Source organism: Dermacentor albipictus, chromosome 1 (genome assembly GCF_038994185.2).
Source record: "Dermacentor albipictus isolate Rhodes 1998 colony chromosome 1, USDA_Dalb.pri_finalv2, whole genome shotgun sequence".
Lineage (NCBI taxonomy): Eukaryota > Metazoa > Arthropoda > Arachnida > Ixodida > Ixodidae > Dermacentor > Dermacentor albipictus.
Window position 1 is genome coordinate 228,368,991 of NC_091821.1, and position 26,421 is coordinate 228,395,411.

General features: G+C 48.0%; 1 protein-coding gene across 1 annotated transcript in view; it reads left to right on the top strand.

Moving 5' to 3' along the window:
• The first annotated feature begins 209 nt into the window (after positions 1–209).
• Positions 210–26,421, top strand: part of LOC139054254 (T-box transcription factor TBX20-like) — a 134,020-nt gene continuing 107,808 nt past the window's right edge. The window contains exon 1 of the mRNA XM_070530979.1: positions 210–508. Coding sequence (XP_070387080.1) covers positions 331–508 — 178 coding nt within the window. The 5' untranslated portion in view covers positions 210–330. The remainder of the gene's footprint in view (positions 509–26,421) is intronic.

Genomic DNA, 26,421 nt, shown 5'->3' on the forward strand with positions numbered 1-26,421 from the left:
CTCCCATGCGATCCGGTGTGGGCCGGCCTCTGCGTGGCTGGCCCGCGCGGCCGAGCGCTTTGCCCACGGCCGTCCAGGTGTCGCTGACGGCGGCGCAGCGCCGCCATTGGGCCTCGCGCGCCCGCCTCCCCGCGGGGCGTGCCGGGCGGCGGGCCGTGCAGCTGGCGGCGGCCGCGGCGCCCTCGGCCGGCTGTCGGCAACAGAGCCCGTTTCTGTAGCGGCCAGCGCGAACGCACCGGCGGCACGCTCTAATTAATTGCGCCAACCAGCGGCGGCCAGCGGGCCCGACGCGCGTGTGGGCCTGACGGCGGCGGACCCGAGTTGAGCCCGATGCTGTTGTCTGTTGAGCGCGACGTGGTGATGATGCAAGAGGAGGCCGTCAAACCTCCGCCATCGACGGCCAGCAGCGGACTGCGCGCCACCGACTTCTCGATCGCCGCGATCATGGCGCGAGAGTCGCCCGGCCAGCCGGCCAGCGCCTCGTGGCCCTCGGCAGCCGCCAGCTCCGGTGAGTGGTCGCCTGTCTCGCTGCCGCTGCTAACTCTGCTGCTGCTCGACGGCCGCTTTCACGGGTTCGCCGCTCCGGCAGACCTTTGAAAACGGCCGCCACCGTGCGCCGGCTGCCGCGCTTGCGTGCCGTCCCGGCGGCGTCGCAGCGAGGCTCGCCCGTGCGCGCACTGCGTACGTGGTGGTTGCACGCCGGCCGCACTGTTCGCCGACCCCGTGCGAGCAGGTGTCGCGCACACAGCCGCGTGAACACTTGCACTGGCACTGACATGACCGTACGAGCGATGCTCACGCGTATGCGCCCCGTGCTGCGGACGTGTGAGAGTGCCACTGACGCTCTGTGACATGTGTTGGACGTCTTTTTCGCTGTGTTCCGTGTCATGAGCCTATGTGCACCGTGCCCAGGGTATACGGCAGTCGATGGCGAATCCGTGGGTCGTGATGTGATTCTGAGGATAGTTTTTACGATAGCAGTTCCAGCAGTGCGTGTAGCATGCATCCGATCGACCGTGTGCATGCGGTTTTATTGCCCATGGAGTTTCTGATCCACCTGAGATAGGGTTCATTGTACTTGCGTTGTTAATAATAATGCACTGCAGTGCTGTCAGGTGGCAACTCTTTCGAGTTGTCGAGCGATTCAGCGTTGTTCGTATGAGGTCAAGGGAAACCAGGTAATGATGTGTCAGGCCGTAGAGCTCCAGTGTACAGCTTTTACATCCGCCGTCAGTGTTGACAGCGGTACAAAATTGATGCTGCGTGATGATATATGCTCGGCCCTCAATCCAGAAAGCGGGCGTATGGTCGTTCGGCGTGTACAAAGCCGTCCAAGGCCGCCTTCCTGTCGGTGCTGCGAGCACCAGGCAGGCGGTGTGGGTGGTCGTGCCCTGCACGCACGTGGTCACAGGATGTGCGAGACGCCTTAGGTCGAGGGCTCGTCAGCGCCACCTTTGAAACAGTAGTGGGCCCCTTTCCACCTCCCCAACTGCATGTGGGGGGAACGCGCATAGGCATCCTTCGGCAGTACACAATGAACGGTGCTCCGAAACATGAAACATTTTGCTGTACTGTAGGCGTCTGTGCGCTCCTTTTTGTAGGAATCAGAGTCTTGCATACGGAGATAGAAAACGTCTAAATGAGCATGTTGCGTGATCTCGGGAAAACGGGGCGTTACTCGCAGTTTCAAAGCAACGCAAATCTCGGATTCCAAGATATATGCTATAACATTTGATGATCTCAATACTGCTAGGATTAAGAATTAGTAAGCCCTTGTGGTTGCAGTTGACGCAATATACACATCACGTAGTCTTCAGAATGAATTTCGCTTAGCATTTGCACTGTTGTATATTATGCAGATGCAGATTAAGCGAAGCTACGTTCGAAGCTGATTACATATGCCCAGTGAAAAGCTCAGCTGAAACTGAATTGCACCGATCACCTTTAAGATGAAGTATTCTCACAGCAACGTGCTATTCGCGTTGTGTGTATAGTAATCTGTTTACTGGATATACAAGCAGGCAACAGTGCTGCATTGCATAGAGCATACATTTTTTTAATATCAACGTTTAGTATAGATTAAAAGGAAGGTTATGGGCACTTTGTGTTGGTTTGCTAAGCTTTTGGTTACAGTCAACGCTCCGATAACGTGACCATCGGTACATGTTGAAGTACGTGAGCTCGTGTCCATCTGCCATGTTTTGAACACAGAGTACTGTAAACGATCCACTGCTCCTGGTCTGTGCTTGCATGTGTTCACTGTTCGCCCTTTACTACATAAATGTACGAGGGAACTTACAGGTCATTTGCACAAAATGACACGAACCCGCGCCGTCAACCTTGTTTGTGGGCACTGCTTATTGACAGCACACTTTTTCGGCTCGCATATCGGCCGGCATAAACTTCAGCGCATCATACCTAAGCATCATTGCATTTGCAGCTGTTTTGACGCTGTTATTTTATAATTTCGACAACTGTCCTGCAGCATAACGTGGATGGTGCATTTCATACATACAAGAGTCGATTGGGAGCGAATGTGCAGACACAGTGTCAATAGTTTGTCATTGAAAGGGTACACATTTCTGGGCCACCGTTTTCACAGCATGCTGCATGGAACAGCTTGTAACAGGCCAGGAGCAGTAGACGCGCAGCCTCGTGGAAACACATATGCGCCACAGTCTGGCGTATAGTTGCACTAAGAAACGCAAACGAAGATTTCTGTAAACATCTCACTAATTTCATGCTAGCTTTCCATTATATACATAAATAATTCAGTATACGTTGTACGTGTTGCAAACGACATGAGGCTTTGGAAAATATATATATATATCTTAAGGCATCACCCAGAAATCTCAACCGCGAATGATCCAGTTCTAATCTGTGCACAGGTTTCCAAGTTGTAGCCACTGGCTTCCTTATTATTGTCAGGGAACGAGAACCTTTCCCAAGTCAAGCATCAGGAGAGCGGTAACCAACTCACTCATTGCACTCAAGTTTTGTATAAATGCATCTATGCGGCACTAAGCTTTCGCAAGTCGCGTCGAGATTGGGCTGTCTTCACATTTATTGAAATGGTATACATGTTCATGTTCTCTCATCAGCCTTTTAGTGTTGGCATGCACCAAAATCTTGTGTAACCAAGAAAGGATGTTCCTTACACAACCTTCGCCGATGGCCCTTTGCAGGCGCTGGCATGTAGCTGTATACTCGGTGCTTTTCATGCCGCATATTAGTAACACACATCCGCGATATGTTATCAATAATAGCTTTTAATATTGGAACGCATGCATTGCTTTGTAAGCCTGTCTTATAGTCAGCCGTATTCAAACCTGCAGGTGTAGTTGGTTGTTTGTAGAATATGTATAGTCGGAACCGATGAATTAGCGATATGTGCTATGTATACATCAAATCATGTGTGTTTAATTCGTCTAAAGACAGCATGACGGCGCGTATATTGGCGAATGAACATGCGCACGACTACGTTCCCCGTAAAAAGCTTGCTTGCCTGGTCTTGCTTTATCCTCTTTCTTCGCTTATTCCCCTTGCCCCGGTACAGGGTAGCCAACCGAATATTTATCCTGGCTTATGCGACGATATTTCTAGTGAGTTGCTGGGGCGAAGTGCAGATAGCCAGATAGTCACAGTGCATCTTAATTAACGGATGCATGTATAAAATGAGCTATAACCAACACTATGTCATAATTATGACTTAGGATAACTCGTCAAGCCGCAAATGTAATTAAAGTCTTAAATAGCCGATGGAGCCACAATCACAAATCGCGCTCAGGCCATCTCAGATTTATAATATTCATCGCGTGCTGAATGTCTGTATAAACACTCGTGGTTGTAAGAAACACTGTAGGTGCGCCCGTCTAAATGCACCCACCTCGAGGCGTCTGAACAACCTTATATGCGTCAGACGTTTAGTTTTCGAGTTAACTATTTTGGGTACCTTGGTACCATGCGTTGCCACTTCACGCCTGTCTAACAATGTGAGCAACCGTACGACTGTTTTATGTGGTAGCAACCACAGCAAAGCTACAACCACAAAATTCTATTGAAATAGAAGGGTCTGTCATTTCACTGCTGCACATGGCGGCGACTGTATTCCATGAAAGGTTTATATGCGAATTGGCCCAGGAACGAAAAAAAAAGGGACGACAACAACATTCAGGAACCTTTTCTGGATACAACCGCAGCAATATCAGTATTACCCTACACAAGAGCTTGGACAAAAAGATAATGATTAGGAGGATGCACGGTGTAGACACCGCTCTGTACACGGCGGTACTCAATGCAGGCGCGAGCTGTATAACATAATTGTCAAAGCAGAGGTCGGCAGGTTCTCCTTCCTTGCGCAGGCTCATAAGAGAAGAAATATAACCTCTCCTCTTGGAATGGAGATTCGCAGCGTTTAATTACCTGCTTAATTACTCGATCAGCTGCGGCGCTGAATTCACAAAAGTGAAGTAGCTCGTGATTAAAGTGAGGCTCGTGGATTTCGCTCTCAAGAAGGAGAGGAAACACCTTTGCTTTAGTATAGAAGTGATAAGTGAATTTCACTGCCAGTGGCTCTGGCGCCTTCGAATGGCGACCGCCGACAGCGTGCCCGATAAGAAAAAAGCAATAAACTCCTGCCGCGAGGAGCTAAACACATTGCTCATTGGTTGTAGAGACCGCGTCGCCGATGACGTCAGCGTCGAGGAGGCGGGGGAACAGCTCCGTACGCCGGCCAACGATTATGCAGGGGCACTGCCCTGCCCGAAACGAACGTAGACGTTTTCTTCTTTATTTTTTCTCCTCCTTATTTTTGTGTTTCTTTTCTCCTTTCTGTCTGTTTTCTTTTTTTAAAAGTAAAAACATGGCTGTTTTTATTTGAACGACAAAGGTTGGTTGAGTTGGATGCGCTTACTTACGAAGGACGTTACGCCATTCCGAAAAATCACAATAACAAATCGAATAAATGGGGAATTGAACAAGTTATTAACAGTTTCTTATGCCACCTTTCCTTCATATAGCGATTGTTGCTTCCGAAGCAAAAAAAAAAAAACCAATTTAACAACAGCCTCCTCCTTGTGCCCCTTTGCCCTTTTAGTTTTTTCCCTCTAGCTAAGGAAAACATGCACTTACACGACGTAAATGTGCCAAATTCAGGGTGAAAACACGGTATGCTAGCAAGTTCAAACAGCGAAACTAAGAATATGCAGTAAAATGTACTACGGCCACTGTGTACATCGCTCGCTTGTGATATTCAGGTGCTTTGGAGAAGTGCTTTTGGCGCCATCATTTGAGAACATGGCCGTTAGATTCACGTAGATGTTTCAAATTTCAAGGTCGGGCACCTTACGCTTGTATAAGGTGGAGGAAGTACAAGAATATGTAAGCATAAACGAAACTGCGCTTTGATTCAGCCCTTTGTATTCATAGGGGGGTCGCCGTTACGCCAAGAATTCTTACCACATAGTAGCTAAAAGAAATCACGGCTACACGTCTGCCCTATAGTCTATAGGATATGATACAGTATAATAAACTCGCGGAGTGGGCAGTTCCTCGAGTTTTCCATGACACTAGAGCAGTCCATACCAGCCTTTGTATACGTTGAAGCAAACTGATCGACTCAAAGACTATGTTAACTTTTCGATCCCTGTTTTTTTAGGGGGTGCATCGTCCAGGAAGCAAAACTTCCTATATAATAAGCTCTTTCATCGCGCAGCATCAGCAAGCAACTTTTACTCTTCTAAATACAAAGCCAATAAGACATCCAAGTTGGACTTGTTTCGTACCTGTTCCAATGTGGTTCCAATGTAAATGGTCTTTGCATGGCTGGGGACGAACGCGAACTTGGCCGCGTACTTATCTACTCGACAATGTGAAGAATTCTGTCGTAATTATGTTTGGCAACTTCTTAACCATAACAGTTAGTCGAAGCAGCCCATTATTTAGTATTGCGGTTAGTTGGCGTTACGGTATACTTCCGTCCTTGCCGTAAGTCGCATCATGAAGTTAGTTACGTGACATTGTTGAATGTTACGTTAAATGCCGTTGTTAAACAAAACGTAAGACGTCCTTCATGTCCCTCGGCATTCCGGCATCAGCGGGAACTGCCCTGCTCAACCAATAGTCAATGCAGCTATATAGAATCACCATGCATATAGTCAACATTGCACATACGGGCACCACAGTGTCAATGCGTAGCGAAGCGGGCTGCAGCATAAGTGGTTTGACATCACCTTTCTTCGGTACGGCCGAAAGGTGCTATCAGTGGTATACGGGCGCTTCCGTTCTTTTGGCAAATGCGATGGGAAGAAATTGTGAGGCGTCACGTTTTTGCGACAAAGACGTCTAAACGTCCCGCTCTAGAATGCCATCCGTAGGCCTAACAGTGACCGCTACGATATATCGCAATGTCGCTTAGCATTCGTATATAGTCGAAATGCAGCAGTTCTATAGCTGAATGATTTCGCCCTTGCAGCTTACGTGTCGACAGAGTTAATTAAGGAACGTTTCGTGAGCGATGCATGTAGCTCCGTTTTTTGAGCGCAAGCCTTACAACAAATCCAGTATAGCATTTACTGTTGCTTCAGGCAGTGTATAAGTCCCTGGATGCCCATTCACTGCCAGCAACAAGCCCTCGAAATTTCTGATGCTAAACCAAATTTCTGAATAACTGCGCTGTCTTTGTCTAAAGGTACTTGCCCACAGGATATATTATTGCGCTCGAGTTGGTTGCTCCCGTGAAGTAACGCGCACAGAGTGTATACGCCTATATATACGTTTGTGTTGAGAGAGAGAGAGAAGGGAAGAAGGAAAGGCAGGGAGGTTAACCAGACTGAGTCAAGTTTGCTAGCCTACACGTGGGGAGGGGAATGGGGAGTGAAAGAGAGAGAGAGAAAAACGTGAGTCTATACCGCACTTTTTGTTGGTGAAAAAAGGTGTAAATGTGTCTATAACTCACACCCTTAAGGTGTGATTTATACAACTGACACCCTAACGGTGAGTTTACACCCTTTTCACTTTTAAGGGTGTAAATTATTTTACAGTGTAGCTGTTGTCGATCGCTTCCCTGTTCGCTTACTTAGCAACGCAGTTTTCGACAGCGACCTCGGTTAGCGGCTATACTATCAACTAAAACATACTCAACGCTGTCGGTCAATTTATTTTACATAAATGATGTAGCTCCGAATACAGGAACTGTATGTGTCAGTTATTAGCCATATCGTCCGCATGCCCCAAAACATTAAAAGATTCTACGGAATGATGCGGTATCGGTGTACTCTTTTATGATAATTAGGTTGTTCTGCCGAAAAAGAAACAACGTATATTAGGCGCGTGATAGCAACTTTTGAAAATGTTTTACGTCAGTTCTTGCCGAGGGAAACACGGCAACCGATGTTACCGGGGATGGGCGTCGACGTATACAGCAAGTAAAAAAATGCTTGTTTCTTCATCTATGCACTTCTCGAAAAGTTGCGGCTACCACGCAAGCTATGATTTTCTCACTATCGACGCCCAAGCTTATGCAGATGATTGCCCCCTTCCATACTTTCTTCCCTTATTTCGCCCTATGATTTCCTCATAACGATTTGGTACCTGCCCCACAATATGCTACAGCCTATAAAAACGCACACTTCCCAGTTTTTTTATGAAACGTGGCATCTATATATTTAACTGTCATGCAAACTTAGAAGTAAACGCCTGATCTTGATCACGCTGCTAAGATGGATAAGAACAGCTCATAGCAGTCATGTATGTAAGCCCAATCGTTCGTGTACACAATCGCTCGGCAACAGACTCTTGGCGTAAATAAATGTTTTTTTTTCTTTTAGGCTAATTAAACCTTTAAGGAACAGCGTCGCGCGTATTTAGCTTTTGTATCACCTCTTGCTGAAATTTTATCGACGTAAGTGACATATGTGTCATTTGAAAAGAGAAGACCGTCTGGCAACACAGATTTCATAGCTGTGTTGCTGTAAATCTGACCTGATTTCTTTTAAAGCTTATCTGCTTTCGTTTTAAGCGCAGAAAAGAACTGTCATGCCTTTACAGCGAGGTGATGATGTCTCGTGAGGCTTTCGACTGTTCTCTTGGACTCTGTACATTTAGCGCGCCCTGTTAGAACTTCCACCGTGCCGCGGGAGTTGCTTGAAGAGGGCGAATAAACCATTCGAAGGGATAATAAAGAGAGAGAGAAGAGAAACACTGTTCAATGCATGCTTGGAGTTATAGCCTAGTATGCTGCTCCATATGACGAGGGTGACATTAAACGACGGACCTGTAGTAAACAACCCGTACTTCTACCTACGTGCACAACATACACAAGCACACAATATAGCAACTAAGTCGAGTGTCTTGGGCGGGCCAATGCGTCTCTGAGAAACGCTAAGAGGGCCATCGATGTGCGCAAAACACTACCAGCGCTTATATAAGGCCACGCGGCATGCCAAAATATTTTACATTCGTAATATCGACCCATAGACGTATAATAAACAGTCGTCAAGCATGTCAATGTCAAAATGAGTGGAGGAGACCTGTCAATAAAAAAAAAGTATATAGTCTTTTACGCTGTTCCAAGGTTTCGTGGTGCATATCCAAGCCATGCAGATTCGTTTCAATTTCGTTTCGCTGTCGTTAACAACCGTTTGCTTTTGTTCTGGTGTCGTGAAACACACTGAAGTTTCGGAAGGAAGCACTTAACAGCAAGCAACACACAAAACAGCCGTATATAGGGGATAATCCAATTCACGCCTATACCCATTTCAAGGCTTCTTATCAAACATCTGCGACATCAGTAGGCCGCCTGCTCGTCAACTATTTTGTCGAGCCGCTTGCCTGTTTTCAAATGGCAGCATTGGGCGTGGAAAATGCAGTGTATCATGTTAAGGCAATAACAGGCATATCACTTGCAGCGATTTTGCAAGACCGGTAATGCAGAGCAAGGCAGGACGTCAGCGGTATACCGCCCAGCTAAAACCTCCGTTGGCCATCCTGCTGCATGCACGGTGTTATTACACAGGCTTCACGGCAAATGAAGACGTTCAATTTTTCGACCAGAACAAGAAATTATGACGCAACGCCTCTTTATTATATACTTACAGTTCCATTTAATATAACTTGCTGTCAATGCGACATATATCGCGCTAAAGGAGGTGCAGGGTCTTTAAATCACGTCAATACCATACTCGTCAGTAAATAAATATGGCATCGTGTACTTTTGTTTCGTACGCCGTTAATGTACACGATTACAACAATTATTACAGTTATTATTACTGCTATTATTTATATAACTCACACCCTTAGGGTGTCAGTTATATAAATCACACCCTAAGCGGGTGAGTTAATCACACATTTACACCCTTTTTGACTTTTAAGGGTGTAAATTATTTTACAGTGCGGTTCTCTTTATTCACGTTTTGCCCTGTTAGCTTATTTAGTAACGTTAAGTCTTTCTTGCGCAGTTAAGGATTCCACAGCTTAATCGGCCTAAAACTCAGACAAAACATTAGTGCCTCCCTTTTTGCGCAACAATGCATAGTCTTTATAGTTCGTTAGAGCTTATCATCCGCATGAGCGAAAATGCTCTGTTTAATAAGGCCACGGTTGTACATGCTCTGCACGTGTGCTGCACCGTCCGGCCACGTTTTCTACAGCTAACTATGGGTGCGTACAGACAGGACACAAGCTTTGAGAATATATGGAAACATATAGCAAAACCTGTGGGGGAAAATGAGGTTTATCAATTGGTTTGCATATTTTGCTACCCACTGCTAGTATGAGTTGCGCTTGATGTAAGCTGGGAGAAATGAAGGAAGCATCTCTCCTCTCGTTTGCTCAAGAAGGTGCATGGCGTTATGTATTCAGTGGCGCCAGGCTCTTATCCTTGAAGCAAGAGGGTGGAGCCATACGGACCCCTCCAGACCCCTCGTAAAGCAATCTCTTCTATTGACGCGCTTTCTGTCTTCGCTAAAGGTCAAAATCCAAGCCTCTGGCACCACAGAGAGGACAGCAGTGTTCACAGTGCGCTATAATGCCAAAGGCTCAAGAGCATATTTGCCTTCAACGCGCATAATGTTCCTCATTCTTGAGCTGCAATCCGAAATGTGTCCCGAGGCTCATTTGTCATAACGAGAACTATGCTGCAAGTAGTAGAAAGTGAGCTTCCGTTTGTAATTAGTGTAGGAATCGTTATTTTAACATAATTTACCTGTTGCGCCGTGCATATTGGCGCACGGTACGATGCAGCTTCTTGTCCAGCCCTGCACCTGTTGGCCCTACATAGTCTAAACCGACACGTGCCTAGCTCCAGGCAGATCATCGAGTATGCCTATAAGCATCGCGTAAGATTCAAACATCGCGTGGCACAGTTATTGATTCTGCGACCTCGCACACTATACCTCCCTGTAGTGCAGTGCATCATTCCTTACGCCATAAGTGAGGCACTATATAAACAATGGCAATTGGCGGCGTGCGGCACGTTTCCATACAGAATTTTACCGGTACGTAACCACCGTGCACCGTGCTCTGCGAAAAAGGTGCATGCGATAAGACGGTGATTTCAGTGAAAAATTGTGTGTCAGCTTCTCCGATTAGATCCATAAAATGAGCGCATGCATGACGAGTGTTTACATGAGTAAATATTAAAATAATAAAAAACGCGTAGAGAACGAACAGTCTTGTTACGAGGTTAACAAATCGGTAAAAAACCTATACTTTCACATACTACTTTATTTTGCCCAAAAAGCGCTAGACTTTGCAACGAGTGGCGAAGATACCATATCTTCAGATGAATAGTATAATTATTAATTTATGGCGGATTTATACCCCATGAGGAGGAAGGCAAAGTGGCTCTCTCATCTACTGCTATAAAGGTAATACTAGTGTAAGTTGAAACCCGCTTGGGTAGCAAGCGTGGCGAAAATATAGTAGAATATCAGTGAAATGAGCATCACATGCCATTTATAATCCGAACATGGTATGATGAAAAATAAAGCAAAACATGAACAGCAAAGCAGATGAAATGAGCCTTCGTATATTTCTTTTTTCCACTTTCTTATGAAGAAGTCTGTGACGCTCGTTTGCACATTTTCTCACTTCGTGTCTTCTATAAAACTTTGTGGAACGCAAGAAACACCACATAGCTGGAGCTCATGGCACACTCCAGAATGTTGACATCATGGCCCGTCGTTACCGTAATTGACAGCGACTGATCGCCGAACTGCTAGCCATTTTCATCGACACTGTCCGATTCCTCCAATGTTTTAATGAAGCGTTGTCGGTGACATCGCAGTCATATTGTTCAAAGCGTCCCGATAGCGGGAACGTTCGCTTCACTGACAGACGTGCGAGGTTTGCTCATCTCGTACACCGTACCACAGCGCCTCGCCAGGCACAGCGTTGATTGAGACCTGCGACGTCGACCCACGGCGCCTTCTTCCTTCGCTCCACCAGGATTTGCATTGCGTTGCACTTTCTTTCTGCGAGGTTCGCGGCTTCGTTAAGCAAACGCGGCAGCACTAAACGTGTAAAGTCAGTAAAGGCTCATTCGCGAAGGGCTCGCTAACAGGGCGTGTCTCGCATGTCCTTCTAAATGGATGGTGCTGCGGACACAGCGCGTCTGCTGTTGCATGAAAGCTGTCTGCTTCTTCAGATTGCGGGGAAAACTTTTGTGTTGTCCAGGAGTTTCCACGAGTTCTTCTGGTTGCACTGGTATTTTCTCCATGTTTTCCACGAATACTGGTTGAGATAATTTCTATAGATCGTGTTGGATCCTTTATAGAAGTATTCCCGAGCCGGGACATCATACTAGCTATTCGCAGTGATTAAGCCAAGGGTATCAAATGATTACGGCAGTATGGATATTTTTTTTGTTGTCATCACAGATTTGTCTTTGCCAGTGTCTTTGACACGATTAGCTTTTCCTACACTGATCTGAGTGCATGTTCTGTTGTGGCTGCTACGAGACACTTCAGCACCTTATATTCGAGTGTCCCGCTTTCAGTGCGCAGCGCATGTCGCTAGTGAGAAACTATCATCTCCTTGGCCTGCGGTGTGCGACACTCGAGGAATGTTTATACCCCAGTGGTTGTGCATCTAAACGTGATCAGGCCCATCGCGCCCTACTATTCTTTCTAGAGTTGACTAACTTAGGTTCACGTTTGTAGCGTGAACATTCAACATTCTGTAGTAGCGCGACCTTCAGTGACCGGCCCTACTGTGTGGGATCTGTACTGTGTTCTAACGCTTCTTCCTTCGAAGATGGGAGGTGGCGGGTTCAAACACCTTGTAGTGTATATTGTGAACCGACTACCGGCGTCACTTTAATTCCGGCTGCAGAGTCGAAACTCGGCAGAACAACGTGCGTAGTGTACTGTGTTCTACTTTAGTCTTTAGATTTGTCCTGTTGCTCTTCCTTTCCTCTTTCCTCCCCTCCTTCCTATCTTCCATTTCTGTGTTGCTGTCACCTCCCTTCAGAAGAGCAGGCAGGCGGTTGTGCCCCTTCCGGTGGCAGTTGCCAGCCGGCTCGTCGCTTTCCCTTTCCTGTTAACTGTGTATATGTGTATATGTGTCCAAAACAAATAATAATAATAATAATAATAATAATAATAATAATAATAATAATAATAATAATAATAATAATAATAACGAGGGAAATTTATTTTCGCTCGCTGAATGCATAATTGCTTGCCGGTTTTTCGCATCAATGCATACAGTCACCTACTTTATGATTTTGGACATTGAGAACTTCAGTGTATTGCATGTGCAGAACGTCTCCGAAGAAAAGTTATCCCCCAATTGCACAACCAGCGGCACGAATGCGTCCAGTTTAGCTGCATCTTGTTTCCCGAACACGCATTTCAGTAATGCGCCATCTCGATTGAAGTCTGCGCTGAAAAACAATCGAAGATACCTCACACTTACACAATAGGTCGCCAACGTTACCGCGCTGTGTCGCTGTCCTTGGGCAACGTTATTTGTGATAAACAGCGCCACCGTTGTCAGTATAAGTGCTGCAACTTGATCGGCAACGCCTTCCATGGCTGGTATCTTCTGTAGCATCGCCTTCAAGTGTGTGAGGAACAGGTTTGCTCGACGATCTAATGTTCACTAATTAAACAACTCTGTTCAGCTGCTTCTGATCGCTGTTTCTAGCGCCAGGTCGAAGGAAAGCCAGAACAACTGACGCGACGAGCTGAACGCCCGCGAACAACTGTACGTCACAAAAAACCGAGTATCTCACAAGAGTTTCGTTGGTCAACGCCTTCTCGCAGCCGACTGGAGGTTTGCGCCGCAGACGCGCAACATGGCGTGGTCTGGCATATAATGCACGTCCCGATTTCCGAGCAAATGGCGTAGGAGTTATGTCTTCCGGCGGGGTCAATGGAGAGGCGTTCGTTTCCCCCGCCGCTCACCGGGCCGCGGGAACGCCTGGTGCGCGCGCAGAGGCAGCAGGCCGCTGTCCGCACGACGAGGGGCTCCTCGAGAAAACGCGGGTGGGCTGGCGCGGAGGCCAGATGAGCGCCGTTATCGCGCCTCAAGGGACGCCCAATTAATTGCGTCCAATCTCCGCCTCCCCGCTGCCGTGCTTTTCAAAGCCGGGCTTTCGCAGGCACCCGGTTTTCGTTCTTTCTTTCTCTCCCTCCCCTCGTGTCTAGTTTACCATTCTGTTCCTTCGCTCTCATCCAACGGCAGCCCCCCACCCCCTCCCCGGACCTTTTCGCCATCATCTTATTCTCCTGACGGCCTTCTATCGGCGGCCATTGGCGCCGGGCGTTTGCTGGCCTGGAGGCCACATCTTACGAGAGTGTGTCCTCACGGCGGCTCTCATCCGGGTATACTGGTTGAGGGAACGTGTAGTATATGGCACGAAGGGAAATCGGCGCAGTCTTTTTTTCTGTATCACACAGTCGCTTGCTGTAGATGTGAGCCGGCTACGCCCTTTGTGGAAGAAATAATTGTCGAACGATGGACCCTGAACTAAACTTGAACGAGAACATCGCAATCGTCGTGCTTCAGTTTCAGCTGCTTGGCCATGACGCCAAAGAACATCGGCTACGTATACTTGTTTACGAAACAGGAACCCGATTAACGGCATTACCGTCGTAACGGACCCTTATTCACGTCGTTTCAACATAGAAACGGGTTCGATTTGGCACTATGGGCCACAGTAAGCTATTGATTAGTATTCACGTTTCAGCCATACTTGCGGTGTTCCATGTGCAATCGCAAACTGATAATTGCGGGCGCTTTCCATGTGTTCCATGCATGGATGAAGCAGCTCTTCTTTAAAAAAGAAAAAAGAAAATGAGGGGTGCTACGGGCCAGAACCACGATATGGTTATGAAGACACATGGGGATCTTTAATATGTCCACAGTGCACACCGGACACGGGCGATTTTGCACTTCACCCCCATCGAAATGCGGCCGCCGCGGCCGGGATTTGATTGCGTAACTTCGTGCTTAGCAGCGCATCACCTCAGCCACTAAGCCACCAAGGCGGGTAGGTCGCTCTTCTTTCTGGACGGATATATTGAGCAACATGTCGGCGTATTCTGATACCCCTTGAGGCGTTAAACGGGGCGCATCTAGAGAATCATCAGAGACGGCCTCTTTACGCTATTTCGTTGCGCTCTTCCACGGTATACCAAGTCAGAAGACAGAAAGAGGGTGTGTGCGTACAAGGGAGGGGGGGGGGGGTGAGGTCCTTACTGAAGGGGAACGAGGAGTCGCACGACGCGGAGATCATTTGAGCGGGAAAGTGCGAACCGCGACGTGTGTCCCTGCGCGCCTTTTCCCGCTCGGGACAAGTCGAGGGGGCGTTCACTGAAGGGCGCGAAGCTCAGTGCCTATACGAGCGCGTCTTGCGCGTGTGCGGTCGAGCCGGCTCGTTCCCTTTTAAAGGCGCGCACCACACATGGCGGTCACGGTTCGCCACCAGCCATAGCCGTCACCGTGAGACCGCACTGGAGCAGGATGGCATCCGCCTTTGAAGGATGGCGTGCCGACAGACAGTCACGGCGCACGTGCACGTCGCGCTGAAGCCCCGAGGTGAAGCTGGCAGATTCATTCACTCGCGTTTGCGATGACTTCTACAGGCTCGATGGAAGGGCCGCTGCTCACCTCTTCGTAGGGAGTTTCAGCCTGCTTCTGTCGCTCTACGAAAACAGCCTCTGCCCTAGATAGGTGCCAAATGCGTGCGAGTATACCGGGACGCACACGCGCTGATGACCTTCCGGAGATGCTAGCCGTATACTGCTAGAGCGAACACGGTAATGATATAACACTTTATAGTGCGAGTGCGCTGAACATATATACGGAGATGAAGATCAGTTTATGTGCCTCTTATAACCAATAACGAGTGGTATGAATAGGTTCTCACTGCGGTCGCAACTTCAGTAGCGGCGCCGACAATGGATCTATCTCACTGAGAACACGTGTCGGCCATTGGAACGGCCCACGAATCGTCGCGACACTTCTGCACAATGCGTCAAATGCGACCTGCTCTTTGAACAAAGTCAACCAAACCGTTCGTTTTGCGCTGTTTTCAATTATTGCGCGCGTCTGCGTAGAGATAGGGCATACCAGCATGCAGTATGTTCTGCCCAGTTTACGGAGGTGTACGCGTTTAGGAGTCAATCCGCGCGCAACGCGCTGCTTGGCTGTTTGTGCAGACGACGCTATTGTACTCCCTGCGCCTTCATTATGCGGCGCATGCTGTTCAGTGTTCATCAGTCGCATGTAGCGGCGGCAATTATGAGGTGTCTGTGTCCGCCGCTATGGCTTTTCCATATTCACACTTCCCGCTTCGATGCGCCCTGAGCAACCGTTTCATTTCCGCCCAGCCACACCAGACATTGTCCTTGTTGCCAGCAAGTAAATGCAGAAAGCGAAACTGCACATTGCGCATAACAGAGGATGTGACGCATACGCAAGTCGTATTTCGCACTCGCAGCCATTCCGCGCCTTCACTGCGCGGGCGTATACTACAGCATTGAGTCGAACAGGCACTCCGCGGGATGTAGCACCTGCAGCTCTGTCTGCACTATTATTTCGCGCTTGTGTTGTTGCTGTACAGAACTGAAACGTTCGATCTATGTCAGGCGTTCGTTGTTGCTGCTGCTCGGGCGAATCCAATGCACGCAGAAAAAGATGAGCGAGCTCCTCGCCCAAGCACGAGCTCTATAAAGGGCTGATATCTGACCATCATTTGTTCCGAGTACGCGGGATATTAAACAGACAGTAAGCCATTGTTCAAGCACCCCTGCTCGATCTAGCGCTGCTTGGACGTGGTCGAGGAAATGGAGGGACAGTGAGGTGGGGGCGCACTATCGTGCGTCTCATTCGCGTTCCATCTCCTCTCCAGTGGTTGGCGGCGCCGTCTCACCGCTGGCTGGTGACACGTCGTTTAGTGTTTGCCCCGGCGTGAGTATATACGGGCCGCAATTAATTGGAAAGCGTCAGGAAAGCGTGCGCATTGTCAGCGTCGGGACGCGGCAGCCGTCAGTGTGAATGACGTGTGGCGCGGCCGGAGGAATGACGGACAAAGTTGCGCGCACGCGAAAAGGGGGGAACGGGCTTCATCTGGTGAAAAAGCTTGCGCGCTCATTCGACAAGAATCCAATTTCGGTTCCCGGGGTTATTTATACGGCTCGGGGCGCCGCGGCTGGCGTATGCGAAGTTGAAAGTGCGTGGTCCGCGAGGAAGCATCGGAGATGAGCGTCCCCGAACGAAAAATAAAAACGAGCGCTATAGCCGCCGGCCGCATGCATCTGCGTTGGCTTTGTTCGGCGCCTGGTGCTTCCTGACGCATGCGCCTAGGAATAGGCCGCCTTTTTGACGGGCGCGCAGCTATGCGTCGCCGGGGAACACGCTAGTGTCGAGTGAAGTCGGCGCGCGTCGTCGCCACCCTCGGATCTTTTTCCGTCCGGCGCATACCGGGCTGTCTTGCGCGCGCCGACGAGCAAGCACATTCCGCGGAGACGTGCCTGGGCCCCGAGGCCCGCGGCCAATCAGCGTCGCCGGGGAAGCCACATGGGAAGGGAAAGGCGCAAGAAGCCAGCCCTATTTAAATAGGGAGAGGAGGAAACGCCTTCTTGACGCGCGGTTAAAAGCGCGCTCGCCAGAAAGGTCGACGTCGGGACGAGGACCGAGCGTCGAGTTAGGGCCCGGTCGTTCGTTAAAGTCAGCAGAACCGAGTTACCGTGGTTTGTCGCTTGTCGCGTGCCTTTCTTTCGTCGTTTCTCTTTGCGATGTCGCGTAGATGCTGAAGCGTCAAGGACATGGAGTCCCTATCGGCTGGTGGAACAGAGCAAGGAATGACTAAACAAAAAAAAGTGACCACCATGTTCCCGTTGAGCATTTGCTAACGTTTGATGTCGCAAATATTCACACGTCACTAGATATTGGGCGATAAAGTATGGGGGCGTTTTTTTCTTTTCTTTCTGTCTTGTTCGCGCTATTATGCAGACAGCTAATATAAGGAAATGGGCGGAACGCCGCCTATAACCGAATAGTTATGTTTACAAGCGGGAGCGTTAGAAGTGGAATCGATGAAGGCAAAGAAAAAAAGAGCTACGTCACGGGTCAAAAGTTAATTAATTTATGCACGATCGTCTAAGGCCGCTGGAAAAGGAATTGCTAAAAATAAATTTTATAAAAATGGTTCCGATGCACAAAGCTTCTCGTTCGTAAGGATGGTTTTTAATTAGTCGATCGCCTTGTAACTTATACATTCGCTGTCACTGTTGTTTGGTACTTATTCTTACGAATACGAGCAACTCTTGCGAGCACTTCATACGCGATTGCGGTTCGCAAGAACTGGCACTGACATATTATGATAGCTAACATAGTATTAGCGAAAGCAGCCGACTAATGACAGATATATATATGCATACGAACGAAAAGCTTTGTGAATTCGGCTGCTATACTTCAAGATATTGGGTAAAGGGTTCATATTAACAACATCTATAGCGTAAGCGCCATCCGCGATTGGTCATTGACCAGCGAATGCTGACGTTATCACGGTGATCCTAGCCATGAGTCATAGGCGCTCGAACGACAACTGATGAGGTGACGCTTTTACGCGAGATAAGTTTTGCGACTGCACGGGCGGGTCATCTCTGCTAAGGCAAACGGCGCTAATATAACATGCAATGGCTTGCGCACTTTTCGAGAATCGCTTTGCATCGAAGACTCCACCATAGTTCTGTGGTTTCAGAGCTTTAGGGATCATTGGTGCTGCCTCCTTTTAATTCTGCACCTTCCTATAGCTTGTTACTGTCATTAAAAAAAAGGAAAAAAGCAAATAGAGCGCCTGCATGGGCACTATAGAGCCCACGAAGGCAGATCATATAGTACATGAAGCCTCTACGGCCGTGCAAGGCTGTTGTAAAACACTTTAGTAAGTTGGGAAAAACACGGGGAAGACGGGAGAAGCGTTTCGACATGTGAACTTGAAAACGACAAGTCCACTTGTCGGAACGTTGGCTCCCGTTTTTACCTTGTTCCCGTTTTGCTCATCGACTTTAATAAGTTCGTAAATCTTGTCGTCGATGCCTTATTATTTTTTTCATAGATTCTTGGCAGCTGCGCGTACAAGGCATCAAACATGCGTTTTTACCCCTTCAACAAAGCATAGTTTCTCATTTCAACAAAGAATACATTAACATTAAATTATCGGGTTTTACGTGCCAAAACCACGATCTGATTATGAGGCACGCCGTAGTGGGGGACTCCGGAATAATTTTGACGACCTGTGGTTCTGCAACATGCACCTAAATGTAATTGCACGGGTGTTTTCGCATTTCACCTCCATCGAAATGCGGCCGCCGAGGCCGGGATTCGATCCCGCGAGAATACATCGTGCACGGTATAAAAGACTGCTGACATAGGGCAGGAAGAAGAGAAGGTACTTCCAGCTTGCCTTGCCACAATTCGTCTACTAAACATTCTTCACAGCTTTCGTGGGGCTTTCCAGCATGCATTCGCGGTGCCGCCATCACCAAGAGCTGTGGCAATGTGCCGGTAATTATTATCATCATGTCATCATGGTAGTGGCAACCATACGTAAATATAACGAGGATAGATGAAGAAAATAAGCATCGCAGCCACTGTCGAGCGCATATATATCTTCCGCTATGAAAAAAAACTGAAGCTCCAACCGACCGCACCATGATGACATTGGCAAAGTTTAAGCGCGGAGAGGATTAGCACCTCGGGAGGCAACTGTGCGGGTGCGTTCCGCGGTGCGGGTCAGACACAAATCAGAGCCGAGGGCAAAGGAGTTAAGGGAGGCCCACGAAATGATGTGAAGGATAAGAAGAAGGAAGAAACGTATGCGGAGGTGCAGAAACGGGGTGCTGTAGAGGTGAGCGATCGCAATGAAAGGAAAACACTAGCGAATATAACGTGACATCCTGTAGTTTTCGGTTCTCTCTGTGGCACATCTCTGCACAGATTAAGGTTGATTCAAAAGTCCATATATCGCTCAGCGCGCGTGCCGAGGCACGGGCCAGCGACTCGAGGACGAGCCCGAACCAAGTTATCTTTGTACACGACAACCGGGCTGCAATCGGTGACAGACTTCGGACAGACAGACAGCGAGGCGTGCATGGTTTGTGCAGCGCTGACACCGTTTACTGCAACACACACACAAAACTGCGGGTCCGCTGCGTGCCCACGAACGACAGTTCTGGAATAAGGGGCCATATATTGCTTTGGAAGCCAAGATATGAGTGCGTATGTCGGAAGAACGCAGTTCAAATTTTAGGTTGTGCGATTTGAACTTACGTCTCACTCAAAGGTCGACAAAGTTCGTGCGCGCGCTAAACCAATAGCGTGAACAAAGAATACTCATGTTTTCAGTCCCTCATACTAAAGGTACATTACATTGCGTAAGCTACCACTATCGTAGCAACGCATTCTGGGTAAAACTGCAAGTTTATTTTCAAATATAGTTTTTTATCTTCACAAAACATAGTTTTGATTGATGCAGCGGGAATTTGCTCGAATGGGTACGGTATCGAGACCAGTGCGGCATATATCAGGCACACAAGTTGCACATGCGCGCCTCGTTGCCGTGGCCAAGTATCTCCGGCGTATAGTTTCGGAACTTAGGTGTGCAAGGTCAACGTCTTAGCATAGATGATAAGGTTATCGGTTGGTATCTGGTAAGGTATCGCTTCGAATTTGGGGCACTGACTTTGGACAGGACGTGGGTCTTTTCCTGGGTAAAGGCCGTTCGGTCTTAGCATTCTCGCATCCACGATGTGATTGATTGTTCTGATGGGTTTGGAAACGGATACATTCGTTGGGCGCTTTTGCACAACGTTTGACTGCCTCCTATAAGCAGATCGATGTGACAAGAGATATATTCATGTTTTCTTTTTGTAGCGTTGGCACTCAGTGCTCCCAATTATAGCGAAATGTTCCCTAATGTTCGGGCTTTTCGACGCTCACTTACAGGGCGCCCTGCCACTTTTTAGTTGGAAGACGCAGGGGAGATCTGCAACTTCTGCCAACATCGACAAGCAAAATTTACTCGACATATATACCTTATGTGTCGTATCGTCAGTGATTCGTCTACAGGTGCTCTTTTCTACCTGATAACTTCGGCACTTTCTCAGTTCGTGAAATATTGAACTTTCCTCAGTTACGTTGCGGAAGGTTGAAAGGCACTATACACTCCAGATGCAACAGCTCATCTCTGAAACATGCTTTCGCACTGGCTAGAAAATATTCAGATCAATGTAATCTCACAAACCGCTCTCCACCTCTATCGCGTGTTTGATCCGCCTTTTTATCGAACAATTTAGAGTGTTATCTTTGTGTACTTCTATCTTTTAAATAGTGTACCAGCTAAGTATGCAGCAGGACGCTGTGCCACATTAAGTCCTGTTGTTTCATCATACGTATATAGTACCGACATAATAATTGCAAATTTCCAAGTTTTATTCCTTCCTTTCAGGGATTCTCCTACCACCCTTCCTCATTTAGGCTAATAAGCCATCCTGATAAATAAATGGTTCATTCATTCATTCATTCATTCATTCATTCATTCATTCATTCATTCATTCATTCATTCATTCATTCATTCATTCATTCATTCCTACCACTTGCGAAGTTCATTTTTTACTGTTGCACATTTCTCTTCGGTTTTCAGGGTCGCTTATGTGAGGCTTATACTATAAAATGCATGCATACAAGGCCACCTTGCCAGTTTAGGTTTTGCCGAGGTAAAAAGGCGGTTGACATGAGATGGATTCGCGAATTTCATGCGTTATTATTTAATTATAAAAATTAAAAGGAGAGGCTTAGCGGCTTTAATTAGGCTACGCCTGCTACTCCTCGTCACCACGCAGCCGAAAAGGAAAGTGCAGAAAGCACCGAAAGTGAAGAGAGCCACAAGACATGCACGTACAGTGTTCAAAGTTTCCCAAGCAAACGAAAGGAAGGAAGAGAAGAGAGTGCAAGAGGCATGCACAGGCACACTTTCGCTATCCAGTGCAAGCACTGAAAAGAGTCCAAGAACACGCACACACACGCGCACAATCATGCACACGAACATATAGCTACATAACTGTTCCTTACTACATACATCAAACTTAAGCGTGCGTGACACACTCAAGTGTGTAGAGGATAACCTTTTACAACAATGAACTCGGACACAATTATTTAATTCAAACCTGAGTTCTTGCTGCTTTCCAAATTCTTTTCTACTAATTTTTTTTTCTTTTAGCGACTAGAACTTTTCTTTGTAACACCGCTATTCGCCATTAGGCAAGTTTTTTTAGGTATTTAATATGAATAGTCGACGATATAACAAGATCAAATCAATATTCAGTCTTCTCTTTGCTGTAGTTTGTCGTGGGCGCTCGGGAAAATGGTCGCGAAAATCCTCGTCTCAGTGCCCTAAAGGGTGTTGTGGACTCTATAGCAACGCATTGTAGTCTGTAGAGAAAGTACCGCGTGTGCCAAGCCGCAGACGACGTAATAAAGTTACAATCTTTCTGTTGTTAGATTTCACGGAATAGAACTCTGAATGTAAGGGCAAATAAAGAACGACTCGGATATTTTTGACTGCTGATCAAAGCAGGTGTTCCTGCTAAGTCAACAGGATATCTTCCTCAGCAGCAGGCGGACTTCAAAAGAGGGAGGGGATCATTTTCGTGCTCCTGTTTTACAGCGTCACTGGCTACAATGTTTTCAGGGATATTGTAGTTTTCTGTCATTTATTGAAACGCCATACAATGTGATTCTTTGCTCTCTAGATTTTGTGTGCTCTTCGAGGGTTTCATACACCAAATGTGCGCTTAACGCAGTTGTGTGTACATGCTTTAGCGGCATAAGTACGGCTCGGAAATCGCCAGAAACTGTCCATTTGTGTGCGTCCTCTACTGATGCTGTGAATCCAATGCAGAGGCAATAATAAGGAGCTCAGTTACATGTTAAGATGAGACTTCTAATGCCTCTCAAAGGAAAGCGGTTCATATTTTGGCAAAGCCTAGTGCTAAGGACCCTGGCATAATAACTCTGCATGCTAAAAAGCTGTGCTGACTGCTTCCGCCGCGCGCAATAAAGAGAGAGAGAGAAAGGCAAAGGAAAGACAGGGAGGTTAGCCAGAGATTATCTCCGGTTGGCTACCCTGTACTGGGGGAGGGGCAAAGGGATGCGATAGGTGAGAGAGAATAGGAAAAAATCCCAACAACATACACACACGTACGTACACACGACACACACAAACTGTGTCTGCGTGTGGGCACTGTCACGCAGTCGGCGAAGGCGTTCCTGTGTTATGCAGTTTCACCGTCGAATCTTACGTCACACAGCGTACAGTCACAATTTGTCAGAAAGTCCCGTGCCATTTAAGTACCGCAGCAGCGCCTTCATAGTGGATCGCGCTGATGCTGACGTAGGATAGTTTCCAAGGATGTTGTTTTCTGTTATTGGGCGCTTGTCCAGTTTGTCTATAGGGTGACTGAGAGGACTGCTCTGTGCAGGTCGAAACGAGGGCACTCACAAAGGAGGTGCGCGATTGTTTCATTGCACCTGCAGGAGTCACAAAGTGGGCTTCTGATAAGCCATTCTGATTAGCCATTCTGATAAGAAAGGAGAACGCATTTGAAAATGCGACTCCAAGCCATAGACGGACTAGAAGAGTGGAGTTATACACGTCGTGGAAGGTTTGGCGTAGTACGGAGCTGTAAATTAAGGTTCAGGTTATGAAGGCGTGCACTTGTAAACTCGGATGAATTCCGTTGAGCTAATGTTAGGTCACGCGCAAGTGCGGAAAGTTTTTTTCGCTGCGTCGGCTCTCGAAAGAGGAATGGCAACGCAGTTAAGCATGGGCGTATAGCATAGTAAGAGCGCATCACTCACTATGATCTCTAAAATGATATTTATCCTGCATTTTATGCTGCCTGGCAATACTGCACACGTCTTGCATACGGCAACCGACTTTGTTAACTCATGCTTGGAGTAAATATCATAGAGCAAGAATAGAAATAAAGATGAACGATAATCATTCTTCTTGTCGATAACTATATTGTTCAAGAAGAGCAAACTTAAAGAAGCGGGTCCTGCACAATGTTTATAAAGGACCACCGTTGTAGTTACCGTACTCGTCTGTATACGTTTTCCACGTACTTGCAGTGGAAACAGACCATCTTACTTTGCTGTACATTTAAGGATAAATGAATTCCTCAATTGCTTTTGGCCAAACTGACGTAGCAGCATATATGGTATCAAGAAAGTGGCTGGCTTGCAGCATCGAAGACGGGCCTTCCGGGCTGCGGCGCCCTCGCCGTTTCTCCTTCGTTTCACCATTCGCCGCTTTCCGAACCTCGCGCGCGCGAGCAAAGCCGCTCGCGATCGCTGCAGCGACGAGTCGGTCCTTCCTGGGCGCCGCGCGTGACTCGAAGCCTGCGACGTCTTCGAGACGGGCTTCCGGGCGCACGCTCTCCCGCGAGGCTGGCGAGCGAAACCGCGCTGATTTGTCGCGTACGTCCAGCGCGGCGCTTCGCCGTGCGTTTGGGGAACGGCGGCCCCGCGCCTCTGTGGGATAGGGCGGCCGTAAGTCTTCCCATCCATCAGCGTGTATCGAACGTGCTTAACGCCAGTCGATCTAATCTCAGATTACACATCGAACGCATGAGCGCTGCCGCGTGCCTTCGCGGGAAGCGCTTGCTTTCGGAGCCACCCTTGGCGTATCCTAACAGGCCGCGGCCTCGGTAATCCAGCAAGGGGTGCCTTCCTTTGTGTCGCGCTTTCGGCGCCGCTCTTTGATGCCACCGGCTTATTTACATGTGCAACCGCGCAGCGGCGCCAAATTTCATTCGGCCGCGGTTCCGCGCGGACAGAGCGGCTGTCGACGGCTTGGGCGCCGCGTGGCTGCTGCTGCTGCCGCCGCAGACCGCCGCGCGAGTTGTGTCGTGTTCCTCCCGGCTGGACCTCGTTAGGGCGCGTGAGCGGGGCCCGCGCATGCGCTCCAGGCCGGACGGCGCGCGCCGCATGCCATCTCCGATTAAAATGTCGCCACTTCCTGGTCTCCGACGAATGTGCACCAGCGGAACCCAGTCTTTACGGTAGCCCGGTCCATTTCGTGTTACGTCACGACACATGATGTTACGTCGTGTTGTATTGGTATTGCGATCAGAAAAAAAAACAAGAAAAAAATATAAAATAAACAGGGAAACTTGTAAATGTTGCTGCATGGGAGTGAGGAAGTACTCTTCGGAAAGCATTAGTGGCTTCCTAGAACTGGTACAGCGCAACATACAAAGGAAAAAACAAGCCGAGCCGGCCAGATAAAGGAACAGAGCGCTGTCTTCCAACTGGTTTATTGGCAAGTTGCACGAAATATATACCTACAAGAAAGCATCAGGACAAGTCCTCACAACACTTCACAAAACGTCACACCGATAGAAGGCTACACCATCATGAGTCACAGAACGCGCCATTCTGTTATGCAAGGTTAAACTGATCAAGAAATCTTGCTTCCTGTGAAGGTAGGCTCAAAGATTTCTGTTTCTGTGGCGTGCAGTGACTCATGATGGTGTAGCCTTCTATCGGTTTGACGTTTTGCGAAGTGTTGTGACGAAATGTCCTGATGCTTTCCTGTAGGCATATATTTCCTGCAACTTGCCAATAAACCAGTTGGAAGTCAGCGCTCTGTTCCTTTATCTGGCCGGCTCGGCTTGTTTCTTCCTCTGTATGTTGCGCTGTACCAGTTCTAGAATGCATACCAAATCGCCCAATCCTCAACCCTAGTGATTAGTGGCTTGGCTTGCAACATCCATTTCTATCGTCGAAATTACGCACAATCGCGGCGTTGGCAAAGAAAGTGGCTGTAATGACCGTGCGCTCCTGTCAAATAACTGAATGTCAGAGCTTGACGCATTTCGACCCCACTCGTCAACCGAAGTTCACGCGCACGCTGAGATCAACAGACTTGTTCCTACTCCCGTTCAACTGAAAAAGTTCATACGCCAGAATTTTTCGTAAGAGCAGGTCGTCATGTTCAACATATTATTAGATGGTCTGTTCACTTAAGGATCTTTTTTCCCATCTCTGTCATCTTTCCGTACCTTCTCCTCTTTTTCCGCACTGCGCACAGAGGTTCAGGTGCCAGCCGTGCGTTAGACAGTTGCCGTATTTACTCGAATGTAACCCTGCCACGATTGTAACTTGAAAGAGCCTAAGTTGGGGCATGTTGGTGTTCCATAACTTTTACGAGGGTCGACGTTCCAGTCAAGCGAAATAAAACGCAAAATAAAAATAAAACCGCGATTGTAATGCGAGATGAAAGGAAGAAGAAATGGGACCTTTATTCAAGAAATCGCAATTAGCAAACAAATTCTTTTAGGCGATACTTTTCAAAGATAGGTTCACTTTCGCGAAATTTCGCGTGACTCGCCACTGAAAGCATCCCCGACAAGTGTTTTTGGCGCTGTGCAAGCTAGCTATCAGCGCCAAGAGTGCTGTCAGCCGTATACTTTGAAGGGATCGGTGCCGGGACGAGCCAAGCCTCGCGAAGGCGAAACTGTCGCCGAAAGTGATCGCCCGAGAATCACATCATCTCCGAGCTTGTTTGAGATGAAGTACTCTTTAAGAGGCCACAAAACCATCTCATGTGGGGACACTACCAGGTCACTACGAAGTCTACAGAGCCCTTCCGGCCGGGCTCGGATTTAAAGAGGGCCTTCCATTGGTCTTGCCATCCGGGAATCGTTGAATCGTTGACGCCGAGCCGCCGAGCCACGGCGGAGTATCCCACCCTCTGGGCCGTCAAAATTGCTCGCCTCTCGAAGCGGGCAATATACCGAATGCACTACGTTGACATACCGTCACGAATAAATGGAGTCGGAGCGCGAAAGTCCATAGAGTGCTGCAGCACTGTAACCGTAACACCAGTCACATGCACAGCGAAAA